Here is a 22,375-nt window from a genome sequence, read left to right as displayed (position 1 = left end):
CTTTGTTAAATATTAACCCCTGAATCTTGGTAAATGTTATCAGACCTTATTAAAATTACATATCTACATGTGTAAAAATCAATTGAGTAGTCTTGATCTTTAAGGTAATCCATTGTTTCTGGTTCTCATTGACAGACAAATCAAATTATCATACTTTAAGAACAAGGAAGTGAAATACTATGAGTGAAAATCTCTTGTAAAATGCTACCATGTATTTTTCAAGCATATATCTACACAGGTGATAAGGAAAATGCATTCCTGTTGTCATACTCCTTCTCCTAGCTTATGATATATACTAAAAACTGTAGTGAATTAGGAGTTTGCTATCTTATGGTATACCACAGTGACATTTTAATTAGATACATAAATTAAGTATAATTTAGAACTATATATACATTTAGTTCAGTATCATAGGTTCTTTTGCTGGCTCACTCGCTGGCACTTTATAAAACTAGTAATAATACGGAAAGTATGCACCTTAGATTCATGGAGAAAGCATAGCATCTATTGTAGCCTATCACAGCTTTACAGATCCATAAATTTAGGATGGAGGGATATTTCTGGATGTGCAAGGAAAATGCAATTTCTTTTTATACCTGTGAGCAGTCATAACAGTAAAGACTCAATGAGTAGACTATGTGGCTAGACTGGTGGTATTTATGACAGTTTTGTAAGGCTGGTTTTTATATGCACATTTATTGTATTTTTATACAATATATTATTGTATGAAACAAGGATTAAAGGAAAAGCTAACTGTGAGTCCTCATTTCCTTGTTAAAGATATACCTCAAAGGTTATAATGACAAAGATGGTTTTATTATACAGATTTAAAAGAAGAAAAGTCAACAGTAGTATCCTTCTATCTTTAGTGGTCGTGTTCTGCCACTGAGGAAGCAAAGGATGAAGATGTTTCAGGACTGTTAGAATGGAATGACACTATTCTAAGGGCTGAATTTCAAGTATACTTTCAGTCTCAGATGTTACTTCAAGTTTTCTCACATCCATTATTATTTTATTTACTTCCTTTTGCAGGGTCAGGTCTGTGGCCTCTGTGGAAATTATGATGGCAACGGCATCAATGACTTTACTACAAGGAGTCAGTCTGTGGTAGAGAATGTCTTAGAGTTTGGAAACAGCTGGAAAGTATCCTCCACATGTCCTGATGCTCACAGCATAAAGGACCCATGTTCTGCCAACCCCTATCGAAAGTCCTGGTCAGAGAAGCAGTGTAGCATCATCAACAGCAATGTCTTTGCTGCCTGTCACTCTCAGGTATTACCAGGGCAGAGCTTTACTGTGTGGAAACTAGGTCTGTGTATTATTGAAGCTGCTATCCTCATACATTTTAACATTCATGCCTAATCCATTAGCATGTTTCACTTTGAATTGTGTCAGGAAAACCTCAATCTGAATCCCACTCCATGGGACAGATTTATAGTCCCCACCTGTCAGAAATAAAAAGACATTTAGTTCATAGGAAATATTGACCTATTACAAAAGAATAATGATTTCATAATTACTATGTATTTTCTTGCAGTGCGACTTGAATAAAAATTCTCATATACTATGTAGAGAACACAAGCTCAATGAAATAACATAGTAATGAAGTATTAGCATAACCTTTATCTGACACTAAGTACATACAAACAATGCAGGGTAGCTCTGTGCTCTTCCTGTTACCTTAGTTCTTTCCACTGGCAGAGACCTATATTTTCAAGTACAGTAGCCTAGTATTTCTTGGGAACATGAATCTAATCTTCCACTAAGTCTGGGTGCCTAAAAATCTGTCAATACATGATTTGGATGTATCATCTGGCATCACCTCTGGTGTTTAACAGTGCATGTAAACAAAAGAAAAAGAAATTACTGATATAGACCTTTCTTCTGTGATATTACAGTTTTAAGAAAATTACCCTAGCAAAGCGAAGAGAATTTCGAAGGCAGGATGTATAGTATTACATATCTTTTTAATAACAGGTTGAACCAGCAAAATATTACCAAGCTTGTGTGACAGATGCTTGTGCCTGTGACACTGGAGGAGACTGTGATTGCTTCTGCACAGCGGTAGCTGCCTATGCTCAAGCGTGCAGTGAAGTTGGTGTCTGTGTAACCTGGAGAACCCCATCGATCTGTCGTGAGTTTTATACCATAAACACTTCTTCTGAGAGCGTAGTTAAATGCACAGTGCCTTGATGATGACCTTGAACACACGCTCTGGGTATCTTTTGTATGTGTATTATAATCTCACTGTGTAGACTTTTCACACTAAACTGTTTTGATAGTCACACAATTTCACCTATTCCTTCATGGTTTTCAAGACTATTCAAGCAGCATTTTTCAGGGATATGATGAACAGATATGACTCAGAAAAAGCTCTTATTTCTTTTTCTGAACATGTCCAAATTTCTGTTTCTCCTTAGCACTGTTCTGTGATTACTACAATCAACAAGGGGAATGTGAATGGCACTATAAGCCTTGTGGAGCCTCCTGTATGAAGACCTGTAGAAACCCCAGTGGAAAATGCCTCCATGACTTGCCAGGTTTAGAAGGTAAAAAGAGCTGCAAGCGCCTTTAAGTGGGTACATTTTATTGTATTTTTAATGGTCTTTAATGGAGTGTATTTTCCCCATCAGCTGCATTTGTACCATTCAATTCTCTTCAAAATCATTGCATCCACATGAATGGAGTGTGGAAACTGGTGTTAAAAACATCTCCAGGAGTAAGTCGTCATGGGTGGGCTCTGCTCATACTCTGCATTGCTTCCTAGAATTATTGGAAAAAAATCAGTAGTAAAAATTATGACTATTAAAAACAAGACCTGCAAACACTTCCTGCAGAAATAAAACTTAGGCTGACTGTATCTCATTCTCACCTTTTCTCCATTCTATACACCTTTTTCCTTCCCTCAGGCTGCTACCCTAACTGCCCACCAGACAAGCCGTATTTTCATGAGGATCAGATGAAGTGCGTTAGTCTCTGTGACTGTTATGATAATGAAGATGGCAAGATATATAGACGGGATGAATGTCATTTATGGTAAGGCTTAACATATCAGCCTAATTGTGTACAAGGAAAACAGCAGTGGGAAATTGTATGTTCCTGTTATGTGACAGGACTAATTTATGAGTTTATGCTGTCTGTGTAAAAATGCCTTACTATCTAATGCCAATTTTCTTACTATAATAGTAGTAAGAAGTTCTTATGTGATTTTATATTCTGTTGAATTTGTTCCTGATTATGTTGTAGATCTTCAGCATAAAGATACAATAAGAACAGTAAGCCCTTTCTGAACAGGCTTTCTCTATTTCCCATTCTATGGCAGGAAAAATATTGTTCCAGGATTATAGATATCTAATAGGGATCTACTTCTAAGGATTTAATTACATTCTTACGCTGCTTGTAGTATTTGGACTCTTTCCCTTTTTAGCCTGTTTTTTAGTACAAAAACATTTCAAGTGCAAGGAAAGCGATAAGCAGGAAAGAAAGTCGTCCTTAAGACTTCTACCTGCAGTTTTGCATATTTAGCTTCACTTCTATTTATGAGTTCAGGTTTAATATAAAGAAAGATTTTGGAAAACAATGGCAAAAAAGCAGCCAGCATGAACTGGACACTCAAGGAATAAAAAATAAAGTGTCCTGGGTTTTGATTCTATTATCTGGCAGAAAGATGACTAATAAAATTACCTTATAAACAAAAAATATTCGGTTTTCTATGTTTTTTATTTCAGTGAATGCACATCAGATGGCTTACAGTGCAAGTATGATGATAAAGGTAAGACAACTAAGAAGAATCATTAAAAAAATAAAATACTGGATATTATTTTTTCATAGATGCCTGACAATAAACTTCTCTGAATTACAGCATGCCACTGCATTTATGAAGGGAACAGCTATAAATATGGTGAACTCATCTACAACACCACAGATGGAACTGGATGGTGTTTCAGTGCAACATGCGATGTCAATGGAACAATAAACAGAGATATCTTTAGATGTGACTTCTTTACAACAACCCCGTTCACATTTTCTACAAGTCAGCCCACAACTACTGCTCCAGGTACTCATGAATACTTTTAAAAATAACTAAAAAATCTCTGGAATGGACTGAAATTTGCCTGAAAGGGAGGGCCTTTTCATCAGTTAATGGCACATAATTTTACCTGAAACTTTTGGCTTCTGCTGGAGCCACCAATTCATCTGACAGCTTCAGTGGCTAAAGAAGACCATAATCAAGGATGTAGAGATGAGTATAGCATTTCCTACAAAACTCAGTCTCCACGATTTCACCATGGTTTTTCCAGGGGAAAGAAAAATAGAGCTTATTAATCATGGCACCCTCGAGAATGTCCTCATTTCCTTCCAAACAAAAACTAGCAGTTCTAGACCAACTTCTGAAAACATGAAAGAAAATGACTGCTGTTTTTTAAATTATGGACCACATTAGGACAGACTGAAGATAAGAAATCTAGTTTGAGAGAATGCTCAAATTAATTAAAACAATTCTTTGGAACCTTTCCTAATTGTATTTAAAACCAAATCAACAGCTTCCTTCTACTCCTGCAGTAAACTTCTACATTATTCCTGCAGATAACTCATTATAGTGACCATGTAATTCTGAGAAACTGAAACATATTTCCACAAACTCATACAATACAACAGCAAGAAATAAACATTCAACTTAAAGTCTTCTATAAAGTAACACTCATATAAAGTGGTAGATATTCCACAAGGTTATCTTCATAATGTGAGAATATGAAAAGAAATAATATTAAAACACGTATAAAATACTTATTAGATTACATATATATTGTATATTTCAATTCTATACTATAATGTATTACATATAAAATACATGTGTTAAATTTATAATCCATATGTATATTTATAAATATATTATATGTTATAATATTAAAATAAGTAGAAAAGTTATTAACATGTAAAAATATTTTAAAGCCTGTGCAGTTACGCAGTTAGGTGTAAACAAATACAGAGATAATACCAAGGAGTATAACTCCTACCTTTATGCTATAGTAATCATGAAGTCATATTATATTGACATTCCACATAAAGGATATCATATTAGTTATATTTAACAAAAATTTTTAAATAAAAGACACATAAAGAACTACTAGAAAAGTAATACAAACATGAGATCAAAACCTACCTTAGAAATTAAATTCAAGACTGTCAAAGAAAGTTTATTAAAATTTAAATGCTATATTAATATATATAATATTACATACAACATTAAAATGTATGGAAGATGAATAATTTATTCCAGGTACTTTCCTTAATAAGAATAGACAAGACTTATATTTCCTCCTTTTAATTACAGAAATAACAACTGCAACACCAGTGACAACTGTATGCGTAAAGAATGTGTGTGCATGGTCGGAATGGTACGATTCCACACAGCCTGAAAACAAAGAGGACAGTGGAGATTATGAAACATTCGAAAATCTCAGAGAAAAGGGATACAGTGTGTGTAAAAACCCAAAGAGCGTTCAATGCAGAGCCAAGGAATATCCTGATACAGAAATAAACAATCTTAACCAAACGGTACAATGCAGTCAAAGCGGAGGATTAATATGCAATAACAAAGACCAACAATCAAAGCACTGCTATAATTATGAAATCAGAGTATCATGCTGCAGCTACATACCGTGCACAGAACTAAAAACTACAACAGCAAAAACCACAGAAGTATTCACAACTACTACTGTAAAATCAACACCATTTACAATACAGACAATGCTAAAAACAACAACAGAAAAACAAGTAACTGAAGCACAAAAAACTGAAGTTCCTAAAATGTTATCAACAACAGTCAGTGGAAGCACAACACCTCTGGCTGAAACATCAGCTACAATAAAAACATCACAAATCTCAACAACAGGGCACCAGACCATGTCAACTCCACCAGAAAAAACCACTGTGGCAAAAGAGACACCAACAAAACCCACAACTGCCTCCACCCAGACCGGAGTGACAACCACTGCTGCCACCACCGGTGTCCCCACTTCCACTGTCCTACCAACACCAGGCACAACCATCCTCTCTACCACCAGCAGGGCCACCACCACCGAGACATCTCCCCCTCCAACAAAAGGAACAACTGTCATCACACCAACACCATCAGTGACCACCTCAGCCATCAGCACTGCCACGACCACCACAGGAAGCACCACAACCTCCACAACCACGTCTGCTCCAGAGGAAACCTCCACCACAGCAACCCAAACCACAGCGCCAACAACAACTGCCTCCACCCAGACAGGAGAGACAACCACCGCTGCCACCACCGGTGTCCCCACTTCCACGGCCCCACCAACACCAGGCACAACCATCCTCTCTACCACCAGCAGGGCCATCTCCACCGAGTCCTCTCCCCCTCCTACACAAACCACAACCTTCAGCATACCCACAACAACAACGTCCGCCATCACTGCGCCCGCCTCCAACACCACAGACAACTGCGTGCCGCGCTGTGCCTGGACACAGTGGTTTAACTTGCATTCCCCGAGCCCTGGGAGCGAAAACGGAGACATAGAGACGTTTGCAAAGATCCGAGACGCGGGTTATGCACTGTGTGACAAGCCACGGGACATCCTGTGCCGTGCTAAGGATTACCCGAATCGGAGTCTGGACCAACTGGGACAGGTGTTGGAGTGCAGTCTTGAAACTGGGCTTGTGTGCAGAAATAAGGATCAGATCACAAAGTACCCCGTGTGCTTCGACTACGAGGTCAGCGTGGAGTGCTGTGACCGTAGGCACTGCGCGACAACACCAGCTCCCCCAAGCACCGTTGCAACCTCCACCAGTACGGCCTCGACTGCAAAAACCTCCACTCTAGTAACACAAACCACAGCACCAACAACAACTGCCTCCACCCAGACCGGAGTGACAACCACCGCTGCCACCTCCGGTGTCCCCACTTCCACTGTCCTACCAACACCAGGCACAACCATCCTCTCTACCACCAGCAGGGCCACCACCACCACCGAGTCCTCTCCCCCTCCAACAAAAGGAACAACTGTCATCACACCAACACCATCAGTGACCACCTCAGCCATCAGCACTGCCACGACCACCACAGGAAGCACCACAACCTCCACAACCACGTCTGCTCCAGAGGAAACCTCCACCACAGCAACCCAAACTACGGCAACAACAACAACTGCCTCCACCCAGACAGGAGAGACAACCACCGCTGCCACCACCGGTGTCCCCACTTCCACGGCCCCACCAACACCAGGCACAACCATCCTCTCTACCACCAGCAGGGCCACCACCACCGAGTCCTCTCCCCCTCCAACAAAAGGAACAACTGTCATCACACCAACACCATCAGTGACCACCTCAGCCATCAGCACTGCCACGACCACCACAGGAAGCACCACAACCTCCACAACCACGTCTGCTCCAGAGGAAACCTCCACCACAGCAACCCAAACTACGGCAACAACAACAACTGCCTCCACCCAGACAGGAGAGACAACCACCGCTGCCACCACCGGTGTCCCCACTTCCACGGCCCCACCAACACCAGGCACAACCATCCTCTCTACCACCAGCAGGGCCACCACCACTGAGTCCTCTCCCCCTCCTGCACAAACCACAACCTTCAGCATACCCACAACAACAACTTCCACCATCACTGCGCCCGCCTCCAACACCACAGACAACTGCGTGCCGCGCTGTGCCTGGACGCAGTGGTTTAACTTGGATTCCCCGAGCCCTGGGAGCGAAAACGGAGACATAGAGACGTTTGCAAAGATCCGAGACGCGGGTTATGCACTGTGTGACAAGCCACGGGACATCCTGTGCCGTGCTAAGGATTACCCGAATCGGAGTCTGGACCAACTGGGACAGGTGTTGGAGTGCAGTCTTGAAACTGGGCTTGTGTGCAGAAATAAGGATCAGATCACAAAGTACCCCGTGTGCTTCGACTACGAGGTCAGCGTGGAGTGCTGTGACCGTAGGCACTGCGCGACAACACCAGCTCCCCCAAGCACCGTTGCAACCTCCACCAGTACGGCCTCGACTGCAAAAACCTCCACTCTAGTAACACAAACCACAGCACCACCAACAACTGCCTCCACCCAGACCGGAGTGACAACCACCGCTGCCACCTCCGGTGTCCCCACTTCCACTGTCCTACCAACACCAGGCACAACCATCCTCTCTACCACCAGCAGGGCCACCACCACCACCGAGACATCTCCCCCTCCAACAAAAGGAACAACTGTCATCACACCAACACCATCAGTGACCACCTCAGCCATCAGCACTGCCACGACCACCACAGGAAGCACCACAACCTCCACAACCACGTCTGCTCCAGAGGAAACCTCCACCATAGCAACCCAAACCACAGCGCCAACAACAACTGCCTCCACCCAGACAGGAGTGACAACCACTGCTGCCACCACCGGTGTCCCCACTTCCACGGCCCCACCAACACGAGGCACAACCATCCTCTCTACCACCAGCAGGGCCATCTCCACCGAGTCCTCTCCCCCTCCTACACAAACCACAACCTTCAGCATACCCACAACAACAACGTCCGCCATCACTGCGCCCGCCTCCAACACCACAGACAACTGCGTGCCGCGCTGTGCCTGGACGCAGTGGTTTAACTTGGATTCCCCGAGCCCTGGGAGCGAAAACGGAGACATAGAGACGTTTGCAAAGATCCGAGACGCGGGTTATGCACTGTGTGACAAGCCACGGGACATCCTGTGCCGTGCTAAGGATTACCCGAATCGGAGTCTGGACCAACTGGGACAGGTGTTGGAGTGCAGTCTTGAAACTGGGCTTGTGTGCAGAAATAAGGATCAGATCACAAAGTACCCCGTGTGCTTCGACTACGAGGTCAGGGTGGAGTGCTGTGACCGTAGGCACTGCGCGACAACACCAGCTCCCCCAAGCACCGTTGCAACCTCCACCAGTACGGCCTCGACTGCAAAAACCTCCACTCTAGTAACACAAACCACAGCACCAACAACAACTGCCTCCACCCAGACCGGAGTGACAACCACTGCTGCCACCTCCGGTGTCCCCACTTCCACGGCCCCACCAACACGAGGCACAACCATCCTCTCTACCACCAGCAGGGCCACCACCACCGAGACATCTCCCCCTCCAACAAAAGGAACAACTGTCATCACACCAACACCATCAGTGACCACCTCAGCCATCAGCACTGCCACGACCACCACAGGAAGCACCACAACCTCCACAACCACGTCTGCTCCAGAGGAAACCTCCACCACAGCAACCCAAACCACAGCGCCAACAACAACTGCCTCCACCCAGACAGGAGTGACAACCACCGCTGCCACCACCGGTGTCCCCACTTCCACGGCCCCACCAACACCAGGCACAACCATCCTCTCTACCACCAGCAGGGCCACCACCACCGAGTCCTCTCCCCCTCCTACACAAACCACAACCTTCAACATACCCACAACAACTTCCACCATCACTGCGCCCGCCTCCAACACCACAGACAACTGCGTGCCGCGCTGTGCCTGGACGCAGTGGTTTAACTTGGATTCCCCGAGCCCTGGGAGCGAAAACGGAGACATAGAGACGTTTGCAAAGATCCGAGACGCGGGTTATGCACTGTGTGACAAGCCACGGGACATCCTGTGCCATGCTAAGGATTACCCGAATCGGAGTCTGGACCAACTGGGACAGGTGTTGGAGTGCAGTCTTGAAACTGGGCTTGTGTGCAGAAATAAGGATCAGATCACAAAGTACCCCGTGTGCTTCGACTACGAGGTCAGGGTGGAGTGCTGTGACCGCAGGCACTGCGCGACAACACCAGCTCCCCCAAGCACCGTTGCAACCTCCACCAGTACGGCCTCGACTGCAAAAACCTCCACTCTAGTAACACAAACCACAGCACCACCAACAACTGCCTCCACCCAGACCGGAGTGACAACCACCGCTGCCACCACCGGTGTCCCCACTTCCACTGTCCTACCAACACCAGGCACAACCATCCTCTCTACCACCAGCAGGGCCACCACCACCACCGAGTCCTCTCCCCCTCCAACAAAAGGAACAACTGTCATCACACCAACACCATCAGTGACCACCTCAGCCATCAGCACTGCCACGACCACCACAGGAAGCACCACAACCTCCACAACCACGTCTGCTCCAGAGGAAACCTCCACCATAGCAACCCAAACCACAGCGCCAACAACAACTGCCTCCACCCAGACAGGAGTGACAACCACTGCTGCCACCACCGGTGTCCCCACTTCCACGGCCCCACCAACACGAGGCACAACCATCCTCTCTACCACCAGCAGGGCCATCTCCACCGAGTCCTCTCCCCCTCCTACACAAACCACAACCTTCAGCATACCCACAACAACAACGTCCGCCATCACTGCGCCCGCCTCCAACACCACAGACAACTGCGTGCCGCGCTGTGCCTGGACGCAGTGGTTTAACTTGCATTCCCCGAGCCCTGGGAGCGAAAACGGAGACATAGAGACGTTTGCAAAGATCCGAGACGCGGGTTATGCACTGTGTGACAAGCCACGGGACATCCTGTGCCGTGCTAAGGATTACCCGAATCGGAGTCTGGACCAACTGGGACAGGTGTTGGAGTGCAGTCTTGAAACTGGGCTTGTGTGCAGAAATAAGGATCAGATCACAAAGTACCCCGTGTGCTTCGACTACGAGGTCAGCGTGGAGTGCTGTGACCGTAGGCACTGCGCGACAACACCAGCTCCCCCAAGCACCGTTGCAACCTCCACCAGTACGGCCTCGACTGCAAAAACCTCCACTCTAGTAACACAAACCACAGCACCAACAACAACTGCCTCCACCCAGACAGGAGTGACAACCACTGCTGCCACCACCGGTGTCCCCACTTCCACGGCCCCACCAACACGAGGCACAACCATCCTCTCTACCACCAGCAGGGCCACCACCACCGAGACATCTCCCCCTCCAACAAAAGGAACAACTGTCATCACACCAACACCATCAGTGACCACCTCAGCCATCAGCACTGCCACGACCACCACAGGAAGCACCACAACCTCCACAACCACGTCTGCTCCAGAGGAAACCTCCACCCCAGCAACCCAAACTACGGCACCAACAACTGCCTCCACTCTCCCCCAGCCACGAATTACAAGCACCATAAGCAGTACATATACTCTTCCAACTTCTGTTTCTTCTACTGGACAAAGTACTGCCACTACTGTTTTTCCCACAAATTCCACTACTACAGTCAGCCCAGGTATGTCATTGTCCACCTCTGGAATAACTACAAGCAGTTATTTCAATAGAACAACATTGTTGTCTTTGTTTTCTGTGACTTTTTCTACCATCACCCTTATATCTTCCAACACATAAACCACTTTTTCATCTATCTGTCCTTCTGCTACTAATGTCTATGTCAGGCAGGTGTGTGAGTGGGCCCCATAGCTTGATATTACTTATCCTAAGCTCGAGGGGGACAGTGGTAACTTTGAAACTTTTTAAAACATTAGAGCTATATGTGATAAGATTTGCCAAATCCCAGATGGTATTCACCATGAAGCTAAAAAATTTCACAATCTGCACTTAGCAGTATTTCCAGTAGTTGAATGCAACAGAAATGTCGGTATGATTCACCAAAGTGTTGAACAGTCCTCTCCAATATGTTAAAATGATGAGGTCAAAATCCTGTGCTGCAAACTAAACTCTATCTCGTGCTTAACAGTAACTACAACTGGTATAACACAATCAAGTCGTGGTACAAGCAGCACTTCTGCAATCCTCAGTCCTTCCTCCAGCATACCTGTCACAACAGAAGCGAGCACACATGTTACATCTCCGGGAACAACATCATGTCTTTGTCATGTGTTTGGTAATTTTTTCTCTCCAGGTAAGTGTTTGTTTTATGGTTATAAAAGTCTGCATAAACAATATAAACCCATAGTACTCCGTTCAATTAAAGATAACCATTCAAAATAATCTAAACATAGAACTTTTTGTACAGAAATACATTTTATATTTTCACATTATTTTCTTGGTTTTATTGCCTAAGTATTTTCATTGGTCTTTTAATTTCTTCTCCAATTTTCCTCTACAGGGGAAGTGGTGTACAACAGAACAGATATGGCTGGCTGTAATTTTTATGCACTTTGCAGCAGTGAATGTGAAATTCACCCATTCCAGGGGTCATGTCCTGTGACAACTCCTTTCACCTCAGTCGCCACAGAATCTACAACACAAGCTGCCTCATCCACAGAACATGTATTTCCTTCTGTCTCACCAACCACAGCAACATCCCTCACAACTTCAGTAGAACGAAACTGTACTGATGTCAACCCTCCACGAAAGGTGGTTCCCCTTGTTATTTTCTAATATATCACCATGGCAAACCCAGCCCAATTTCTGTCCACTAATAGATAACTCAAATCAACTTGTGTGTATTCCAGTGACAAAGTTGGTTATGTTACAAATGACCTGAGAGTGCACAATTCTTCAACCTGGCATTACCAGGCTTTTAAGTAATCTGGAGATGGAAAAACTCACTAATACCATGGCAGAGACTTTTTTTTTTAATAAAAGACATTTAAATGTCACAGACATAAGTAGACTAGCTATGAAAGTGTGAAAAATCTCATTCTTTCTACACAGAAGAAAATTCTGTGATTGTTCCCAGCTTGACTACTCTTAAGGCCTGAAATCATATGCTAAGAAAACTCTTATCGGAACTCCCTATCAATTTTGAGAGTCTATCTCACGTTGAAACAGAACAACTAGGGTGAGAAAGCACTTAAAAATAAATCATTTACATATTTTCAGCCTGGAGAGAAATGGATAAGTGAATGCCAGGAGTGTGTCTGTGACCCCGCTACTGCTAACGCACAATGCCACCGGCTCCTTTGCCCAACAGTTCAGACACCAATTTGTGACCTAGGATTTGTTTCCACTCCTGTGCTACCAAAAGATCCATGCTGTCCTGAATATAAATGCGGTAAGTATCAATAATACATATATAAACACCAGGCTACACACTGGTAAATTACATTTGCACTTTTGTTAGTACCTAATCAAGTTCTTCATGTACCACAATAATAGCAAAACCTTTCTTAAAGTGTCCTGGCTTAGTGAACACACATCAGTTTTTGGCTAAACATGCATTAGAAATTTACTTAAAACCAAAATGTTATTTTCAATTAAGTTTGCTGGGAGAATTGGAATGGGTCAGAGAGCAGAATAATACTTTGAATCTTCAAGAGGCCTGTGTACATCAACTATCTGTGTATCATAAAGGTTATTAATAAACTTTATCTAATGTTATTAATATAAAATTGGAGCATATTAACATTAACTTAACTGTAGCTAAACTAAAATGCATAAACATAAGAATATGCCACCGGAAAGCTTAACAGTTAACTACAAAAGCAAGTAACATGAAGCAATAATACAAAGTTAATTGTAATCAGTAACTGAATTGTCAGTGTATGAAAAATAATTATACTCAGTGCATTATATTGACTGTTGTTGATTGCTCATAAAAATGTAAAAATCAGTTATGTTTATTTATATACATAATTTTTATATGCACATGTTTTTATACATATATTTATATAAAAGAATAAAAGTAAAAAGGTAGCCATAAATTAAGCTCAAAAAGGGAAAGTCAAAACAAAGGAACAATCAGGTTTGAAGTAGTCCTGTGAAAGACATGAATGGGCTCTGCTATCAAATTATTTATATTACCATGGTAAGAATACTTTTTTTTTCACCCAGAGTCAGTCTTTCATCTAAGCCATGTCTAAGAGGTCATAAAGAATCAAAAACAAAGGTATCTTTGAAGGTTACTGGACTTATAGGATTCAAAGATGAAATAACTAATTTAATTTGAAGTGAACCTGAGGGATTTTTCATGCATAGCTCAAGCTTGAAGCCATCCCTCCTGAAGTCTTCTGGCTAATTTCAAAAAAGAAACTTTACTTAAACGTCCAGCTACACTAAATAGGAGGTCTGAGCATGTAGGGAAGATTCAATTCAAGTTGTCCATAGTGTCTATGTTACTAACAAAGCTTGATAACATCTTGACTTCTCAATAAGTCTCCCACTTTGAGTTTACTCTGGAATTATTTTTTTGTTTTTCAGAACCAATAGATGGCACCTGTGTGATTAACGGTACAATGTACACGGTGAGAATGTTATAGTGATATATTGCTGGAAGTGAAATGTACATCCTTTATACCAAAAAAAGCCTTTGAGAAAGGTCTTCTCCCAGCACATGTCTTTTTATTTCTTAGCCTTTAACTGGAAGTTATTTTTCCAATGCCAAAACCAAAATCATCACAGAAGAGTTCCTCAACGTGTAACATAAGACAAGAATGTACCATTTTTAGTGACGTACTTATTTTTTAAGCTCTCTCCCACTTCTGGAATTAATGAATTTCCAAACAAGCTGCTGAATAGCCCAAACTCAACCATTCTCTAAAATAAGCCCAGACAACCTTCAGAATTAAAGCTAGGGTTTTTCCTTTAATTGATACCTAAATCTTTTGCTAAAATTCGTACTTGAGTCTTTCAGTCAAAATTTAAACATTAGCCTTAAACTGGAGCCTTCCGGGGACACATTTCAGAAAAACTAAAATCCAGGTGTAAATTTGTATCTCTGCTTATGAATCTGCATATATATCCAGTTATTTTAATCTCGATTTGTAAATTATAATTGTTTTATAACCACTGAACATGACTTGCAGGGAGAAAAAAACTTAAATGAGCATTGAAATGCTGGTAAAACAGCAGTACTAACCAGTCTTACCTCCAATTTATTAATTTGCTTTTCTGTTTTGTATTGCTTCATTTAGTTTCCTCCTAATGTGTGCTTTCTTGTGAGGCATAAAGCCAAACAACTTTATGTTCAGAGAGTTGAACAACTCAGTCACACTTGCATTTCAGCAATATTAATCTCAGCAATGCTTTCAACTCTGCCTATCCTTTATATAGAAACTGTTGCCATTTGATTTTGTTTTTCTTCTGTCTTCCAGGTTGGAATGTCAACAGTAATCAATTCATGTAAGAACTGTACCTGCAGCTCTGAGAAAGATCCGGTGACTAAGGCAAATATTGTGCATTGTGAAACAGTTCAATGTGAAACATCTTGCCCTCTGGTGAGTTCAGATCCTCTAGGCTGCCCAGTCAGCCCTCAATTACAGGAAGACTGGAATTCTCCATTACCAACTCAACATACTTTCTCCTTCACCTCCTTGTGAGTAGGGTCATCAATATATGATTGAGGATGGAGAGTGCTGCGGGAAGTGTATTGAAGTAGCTTGCAAAATCAAACTAAGTAACGGCACTATTCACGTGTTCCCTGTAAGTATGCCTTTCATTTTCAGATCTATTGGCCAATACAGGTTAGAACAGCCAAGAGTTAACTCATATCCCTTACTAGTAAAAATTGAATTAATACTGACATTACTCTGAATACACACCGGTTTTCTGAATTGAACTCTTACTTGGAATAACAAATTCTTTATAGGTGTGGGATTATACTGGGCAATGGTTTCTAATTTGTGGTCTGAGTGTTCAGACCCAGGATTTAAACTTTCAAGCTAGCCACAGTTTGCAAAATTCCACTTTTGCCACTTGTGAAAGAATTTCAGAAGCATCTGAGAATCTTTGAGGTGTGAGAACTTAATTAGCTCAGACATTTTTTAAGTAATCATACTATACTTGATCACAATGAAAAAAAAAATTATTTGCTTTTCTTTTAAAATCTTAGGTTGATGAGATCCTGCCACTCGATAATTGTAGCCATTACAAATGTGAAAAAATTGAAGATCAATTTGTTCCAGTCCAAACTAAAAAAATATGCCCTGAGTATGACCCAGGAGAGTGCGATCCTGTAAGTTTTAATCAGTTCTTCATCAATTGAATGCAGTTTAAAAGAACAAGGAGGGGCAAGGAAGAATATAACAAATGGCTTCCACTTAAGTTGCAGGAATGTCTTAAGAATGAATTTAATTTTGCTGTAACATGCGTAATAAGAAAAGGTTAATATTTTTATATGGTGTTACAAGAATTCAAGACTTTTATGGTGGGGACAGTAAGTCATCCACCTTTTCATGCAGTGTTCATCACAGAGGAGATTTCTGCTCAATATTAGCAACGCTAACTCGTATTCTTACTCATGATTGTCACCTGTTCATTAATACAAATCCTCCTCCTTTACTTTTGCAAAGGATGAAGCAGAGACTACTCCCGATGGCTGCTGCAAAATATGTAAACGTAAGTGATGATGTGTTCATGTTTTCTGCTTGAAGAGCACTGTATTCAATTCCTAACTATCTTTGAGTGGATGGAAAGATTCTTCACTCCCCAGTTTTCACTTACGTTATTTCTCAAGACCCTGTGTTTCGCTAATTATTCAAAAGGAAAAAACAAATTTGTTTTCCTCATACTGAATACCACAACCCAAACCCCCGATGCTCAGGTCTCTGCATTATCTTCCAAAGACACTGTACAGGTGGGATCAAAGAAAAACCTGAAAACTCCAGATACATTACACAGTATCCCCACCCCCCACCATCACATGCTGCAGATTCTCAATAATCAGACATCATACACTTTGAAATTGCTGAAACATTCGTTTAGTTCTGAAATAGAGATTTGAAGTATGTTTTTTTTCCCCCCTGTTTATGAAGCTGCAAAGTGCAAACCTTACAGCAAAAAAACTGTGATCCAGCAAGGAGACTGTGAATCTTCTCAACCTGTTGAGCTGACATATTGTGAAGGAACTTGTCCTGGCTCCTCAGTGTAAGTTCCAAAAACTTAATTTAGCATCTCTATGGCTTCATTTATGTTTCATTTATACTGGTGTCATGAGCCAGCAGTGCGCCCAGGTGGCCAAGAAAGCCAATAGCATCCTGGCTTGTGTCAGCACTGGCGTGGCCAGCAGGGACAGGGAAGGGATCTGACCCCTGTGCTTGGCACTGGGGAGGCCGCCCCTCACCAGTGGGTTCAGCTTTGGGCCGCTCACTGCAAGAAAGACATTGAGGTGCTGGAGCGTGTCCACAGAAGAGCAACGAAGCTGGGGAAGGGTCCAGAGAACAGATCTTATGAGGAGCAGCTGAGGGAGCTGGAGTTGTTTAGTCTGGAGAAAAGAAAGCTGAGGGGACACATTGATCGCTCTCTCCAACTACCTGAAAAGAGGGTGTAATGAGGTGGGTGTGGGTGTCTTTTTGTAAGTAACAAGCAGTAGGGACAAGAGGAAACAGCCTTGAGTTGCAGCAGGGGAGACTTAGATTGGGTATCAGGAAAAATTTCTTCATGGGAAGGATTGTCAAGCACTGGAACAAACTGCCCAGGGAAGTGGTGGAGTCACCATCCCTGGAGGTGTTTAAAAGTTGTGTAGGGACATGGTTTAGCAGTGGACTAGGCAGTGTTAGGTTAAAAATTGGACTTGATTTTAAAGGTCTTTTCTGAGCTGCATGATTCTATGATTATAGAATAACAACAAAGTAAATGTGTTTATATGATTCCATTGAGTAGAATCAGGCTCAGTGGAAGCAAGAACAGTTTCACTATTGAAGAGAGAATTAATTAAAAATCACATTCATATGTGTGTGGGGGAGGAAAAGAGGAGGTTAAAAAAACCACCTCCAAGCCCCAACAAACCAGAACAACAAGTGGGGAGGGGGTGTGTGGGGGGGGTGTGCTTCTGTGTGTCAGCTTTTAATGAAAGAGATGCATTTTCTTTTCCTGGTGGAACACAGGTATTCTCTTGAAGCAAACCAGATGCAACACGAGTGTAGTTGCTGCCAGGAGTACAGCAGCCAAACAAGAGAGGTGACCCTGACTTGCCAAAATGGAACGAGCATAAATTACAACTACGTCTACGTGGAACAATGCCAGTGTACCAACGCATGCACTTCAGAAACCTCTACAGCATACGACTCCCAACGGAAAATCAGAAGTAAGAGATGATCACTGGAATAAGCAAGCAGAGACTCTAAGGGAAGCTGGAATCATGTTTTCCCCAGAATAACCTGTGCTCCTTCTTTAACAGATCTTACATCAGTTTCTGTTATTACCTTTTCTTATTTCTTACTTGTGAAAAAAAATAAAAGTCAAACAATTAAATCTTAGGGGGTTTTGTGTTTGTTTGTTTGTTTTTTTTTTAAAGTGATACAATATTCAAGGGTAAAAAATATATGACTGTGTAAAATGCCTTTGTGTAAAGTACAGAAATACGCAAATATGGTTTCACTCGATCACAAAACTGATATTTTGGGAAAAAAGTTTTAGGGGTCTCTAAAAACTAAAGCCAGAAAACATTGTAGCTACATTACACTTAACTCTTGGGCCAAGAGAATGCTTCATTGCATATCATTTTTATGGACCTCATGGTCCTAACAGCCATCGCAGTGACAGGGAGAAGGCTGTTTTCTTGTTCATCTCTTATTCCATCACTAAAACTTTCAGCATTTTTTAATTTCGGTGACTGTTTGATACCCATCTTCATCATCTAAATGACTTAGTCTCCAGCAGCATCAGGGAGTTTTCTAACTCAGATGGGTATATTCTCTAGCAGTCTTTAGGAATGCAGACACTCTCAAAACCCTCTTCCTGGATGAGGTTAAATTCCCTTACCCTGGTCTAAATAGCTCTGCTCACCGGCATAAAAAGTACAGAGATTAAAACACCCCTCTCCTTTGCTCACTGTATTCTAGTTGCTAAGATGCCGAGATAACAGGCAGGCTACAGTTTGTCTTCCCTGTAATTAGTGGGGAGGTCCACAAGACAAGTATAAAAAAAGAGAAGGGAAAACTTTGTTCACCAGTGCCATTTCATGTCCTAGATCAACAGGTATCTGGCTGTAGAAATCATCACTTGCTTTTTCAGTTGAAGAAGCAAATCTGTGTATGAACAGAAGCTCTACTTAGTTGAATAATACTTAAGGTAAAGTCAATGAACTTAGTAAAATCAGAAAATTCTCCTGCCCGTAATTTTAACAATATTCTCAGATAAGTTCAGGATATGTTTTTAAACTGTGCATTTGTTTCCTATGCTACCTAAAAGATTTCAAATGGACTTACACTGGTGAGAAAATTGGCTGCCTTTTCCCACAGTAGTTCTTCATGTTTACCTGAACTGTTGGCAGCATTTACCTTATCAGTAGATGTTATAATACAAAACCTGGAATCTGGCCCGAAGGCTTGGCTGAAAAGGAAAGGAGGAACTGTTTGATCAAATAATGCACGTTTTATACTGCTTCTTTAGAACTGAAATTCAATCTCTGAATGAAATCAGTAGACACCTTTTCTACTGGCCTTCACCAGCATGACCTGGTATCGCATTAGGATTAACCAGAGGGGAGTAGTAAGCAGGTTTGTAAGCTTTTCCTGCTGGACACCGTTCATCTCTCAGGTCTCCAGGGTTTGCCGGTCCCACGGCAGGCGTGCAGGCTCTGGGCAGCGTTACTGCCTCTGACCGTGGAGCTGTGGCACTCCCTGCACCCTCTCCGACCCAGTAACAAGCACCTTCCATCGGGAACATGGGCTGAGTCCAGGCCAGCTGCGCGCCACCAGTTTTACAGTTTCACCAGCACATCCTCAGACCCGAACAGCAGGTACCGCCGCGAGGAGACATCCCAAGAGTCCTGAACAGAGCCAGCCGTGGGGCGAGCAGCCCGACAGGCTCAGCACCTTTAGCATTTTGGGCATAGCACCACAAGAACAGACGCAGCCCGATGAGATCTAGAACTGTCCTGCAGTGAAAAAACAGGATCTAGAACTGTCCCACAGTGGGAAACCAGCCCTGCTGGCTGCAGGAGGGCTTCCTGAGGGGCATTCACATATGCCAGCCAGGTTAGGCCTGGCGTTGTAATACAGAGCTAGCAATATTAATCCAAGCTAGCCAACCTGATGCCTCAGAGCTGATAGGTCAGGGTGCAGAGCCAAAAACCCAGTGACACGTCACTTAAACATCTGTAAACACTTCTGAAATCAGCTTTGAGTTCAGATAGAGGCCAATAAATCTGTGTGCTTTTGCCCCTTCCTCCCTAACTCCCTACATTCTGAGTATTTAGTACCATGTTCACCAGTTACAAAGCTTCCCTAACATTTTCAGGGCTGCAGGTTTTCCCCAACTATTATAAGCACTGTATGAACATGTTAGCAGTACATTCCAGTTTAGGTCTTAAACTGCCCTCTAATGGTCATTATTCGCTTCTCTAAAAACCAAACCAGAAACTATTCCCTTAATTCTGGAAACATTAAGCCTTGCACACCTTGTTCATCCATCGGAGATCAATTATACTAGCATGTAAAATTAGGGTTTTTAATTTTAATTGCCAAATTATGGAAGATTTCTCAAAGCTGAACATCACATTATTTCCACATACCTGACTGACTACCTAGGAGTTTAATTTGAAGGTGCAATCGCAATCCTCAATGATCACGTACTGTTATTGAAAAAAAAAAATAGCATCATAATTCACCATTTAGGAGACATTTTGGGGGGGCTGGGTTGTTTCGGTTTGGCTTTTTTTGCCTTGAAAACCAACCTACTGCAAAATGCTAGAAACCACTGAATTTTCTAAGTTCTCAAAATACAGCTTTTTTTTTTTTTTCTTAAGGGAAATCTATTTTTGTACCTTTTTTCTCTCAAGTCTATACAGAAGACCACCCAGGGGATTTGCACTTGAAGTAAACAGGATTCAGGAACAGACAAACATGTAGGTTTCTTTGAAGCAAATGCTATACTACATTTACAAGTCCAAGGAACCTCTAGCAATTGCTTTAAAGCAGAGAAATTTGCTAAATAGGAAAACAGGAAGACATACATTTGCTTGATATACAAGAAGTTACCATTTATGTTAAAATATATCTAGCTATTTTGTACTATATCAAGCTCCTTAGAACTTAAAATAAAATGCATGTATGCCTTAGTTTTATAAAATTTCCAATTGGGTTATATGTACAATCATAGCAGCAAAATAATTGCAGTTATTGAACTACAGATTAAGAAATAATATTTAAAACAAGAAAGTATAATATAAAATGAGACCCTGAGCTTTCCTGTCATTTCCATGGGGTATCAAATTAATCAGAAAGTGCTGACTTTTCATCCTATATTTACCATAATCAAATATACTGATGCTTCATTAAAAATTACCATAGAACAGCATTCATCTGCATCAGGAAACAGAACACTCATTTTCCTACTCACTAACTAGGCAGTTACAGGGACAACTGCATCAGGGAATGTTATGTACTAACATGCATATATATGGTAAAACGACCCAGTTGGTGAATTTTTTTGATGTGTTGACATAATACCTTTTAAACCAGTCTGTCGACCATACTGAGAATCTTAAACAGCTCAATGAATAAAATGTCCCATTGTAAATAAAACCATTTACAGGTTTTATTACCTATGATCTAAACTGGGCAAGTACGAGGGTTATGCTGCTGTTCTGTAGAAGTCAGTGCATTTGTGGAACTGGAATACTTAACCACAAAGAAATTTGTTAAGTTTTAAATTAATATCTACAATATATAGCTAGAGCACATCAGTTGGAAGACAAGAATTTAGTATCACTGAACAAACTAAATTGGGTAGGGTATCTGTACATTCATATCCAGGGCCCTTTTCCTCCCAACTCAAGTTAACCACCTGTGCTTGCTCTAGGCTTTCCAAAACAGAAAATACCAGCAACATTCAATCAGGTGGAGGACTGGAAAACAGTCAAATAGACTAGAAGTCATTTGAAAGATTGAACCAATTACCCTGTAAACTGGGAAACAATTATTCTGAATTATTTTTGTTAATAAAGAACAGTAGATCCCTATTTATAAATCTTTCCCAAGTCTTAGCCATATTTTGAAAAATCTGTGTGATATAGAAATACCAAACAAGATAAACACTTCTCCTTTTACACCAACATCTCCTTCCTCCTCACCTTTCAGTGTAACTTTTCCTGTTTACTCTTCTTTTGAAACAACACCTCCAGGCAGTGATTTAAGGAGCTATTTTGTTGATTTTGGCTTCTGACTCACTCACCTCCCTTGCCTCCCTTCCTCTATTGATATTTGATAGCACTTCCCATGTTTTTAATACAGTAACTTCACGTCTAAGGAGTTTGATGCATTCATTGATGTCACTTACTTGTCTCCCAACACACACAGCTTCTGCACTGTTAATTTTGCCACTACACGTAACACAATTCCATCTGTCGAGAGAGCAGAGATTCTATTCTCTAAGAGGCAACATGCTTCCTGGCAATGAGTTATACCAGAACATTCTCGTGGATACTGTTCTATCTCCTGTCTTCATACTTCCATTTCCTGAACCTCAAGATTATGCTGCCAACAGGAGGATA

General features: G+C 42.0%; 1 protein-coding gene across 1 annotated transcript in view; it reads left to right on the top strand.

The window, feature by feature from the left end:
* LOC141966208 (mucin-5AC-like) overlaps positions 1-18,033 on the top strand; it is a 55,762-nt gene extending 37,729 nt beyond the window's left edge. The window contains exons 26-41 of the mRNA XM_074918643.1: positions 1,033-1,272; positions 1,978-2,134; positions 2,421-2,549; positions 2,910-3,036; positions 3,729-3,772; positions 3,863-4,057; positions 5,336-11,269; positions 12,107-12,357; positions 12,826-12,997; positions 14,143-14,186; positions 15,036-15,158; positions 15,265-15,363; positions 15,773-15,895; positions 16,233-16,278; positions 16,695-16,806; positions 17,766-18,033. Of these exons, the coding sequence (XP_074774744.1) occupies positions 1,033-1,272; positions 1,978-2,134; positions 2,421-2,549; positions 2,910-3,036; positions 3,729-3,772; positions 3,863-4,057; positions 5,336-11,269; positions 12,107-12,357; positions 12,826-12,997; positions 14,143-14,186; positions 15,036-15,158; positions 15,265-15,363; positions 15,773-15,895; positions 16,233-16,278; positions 16,695-16,806; positions 17,766-17,976 (8,007 nt within the window). The 3' untranslated portion in view covers positions 17,977-18,033. The remainder of the gene's footprint in view (positions 1-1,032; positions 1,273-1,977; positions 2,135-2,420; positions 2,550-2,909; positions 3,037-3,728; positions 3,773-3,862; positions 4,058-5,335; positions 11,270-12,106; positions 12,358-12,825; positions 12,998-14,142; positions 14,187-15,035; positions 15,159-15,264; positions 15,364-15,772; positions 15,896-16,232; positions 16,279-16,694; positions 16,807-17,765) is intronic.
* Positions 18,034-22,375: the final 4,342 nt, after the last annotated feature.

The sequence above is a fragment of the Athene noctua genome, chromosome 14 (assembly GCF_965140245.1).
Source record: "Athene noctua chromosome 14, bAthNoc1.hap1.1, whole genome shotgun sequence".
Taxonomy (NCBI): Eukaryota; Metazoa; Chordata; class Aves; order Strigiformes; family Strigidae; genus Athene; species Athene noctua.
The sequence above is the reverse complement of the archived record's forward strand: the minus strand, read 5'-3'. Positions and strand labels throughout refer to the sequence as shown.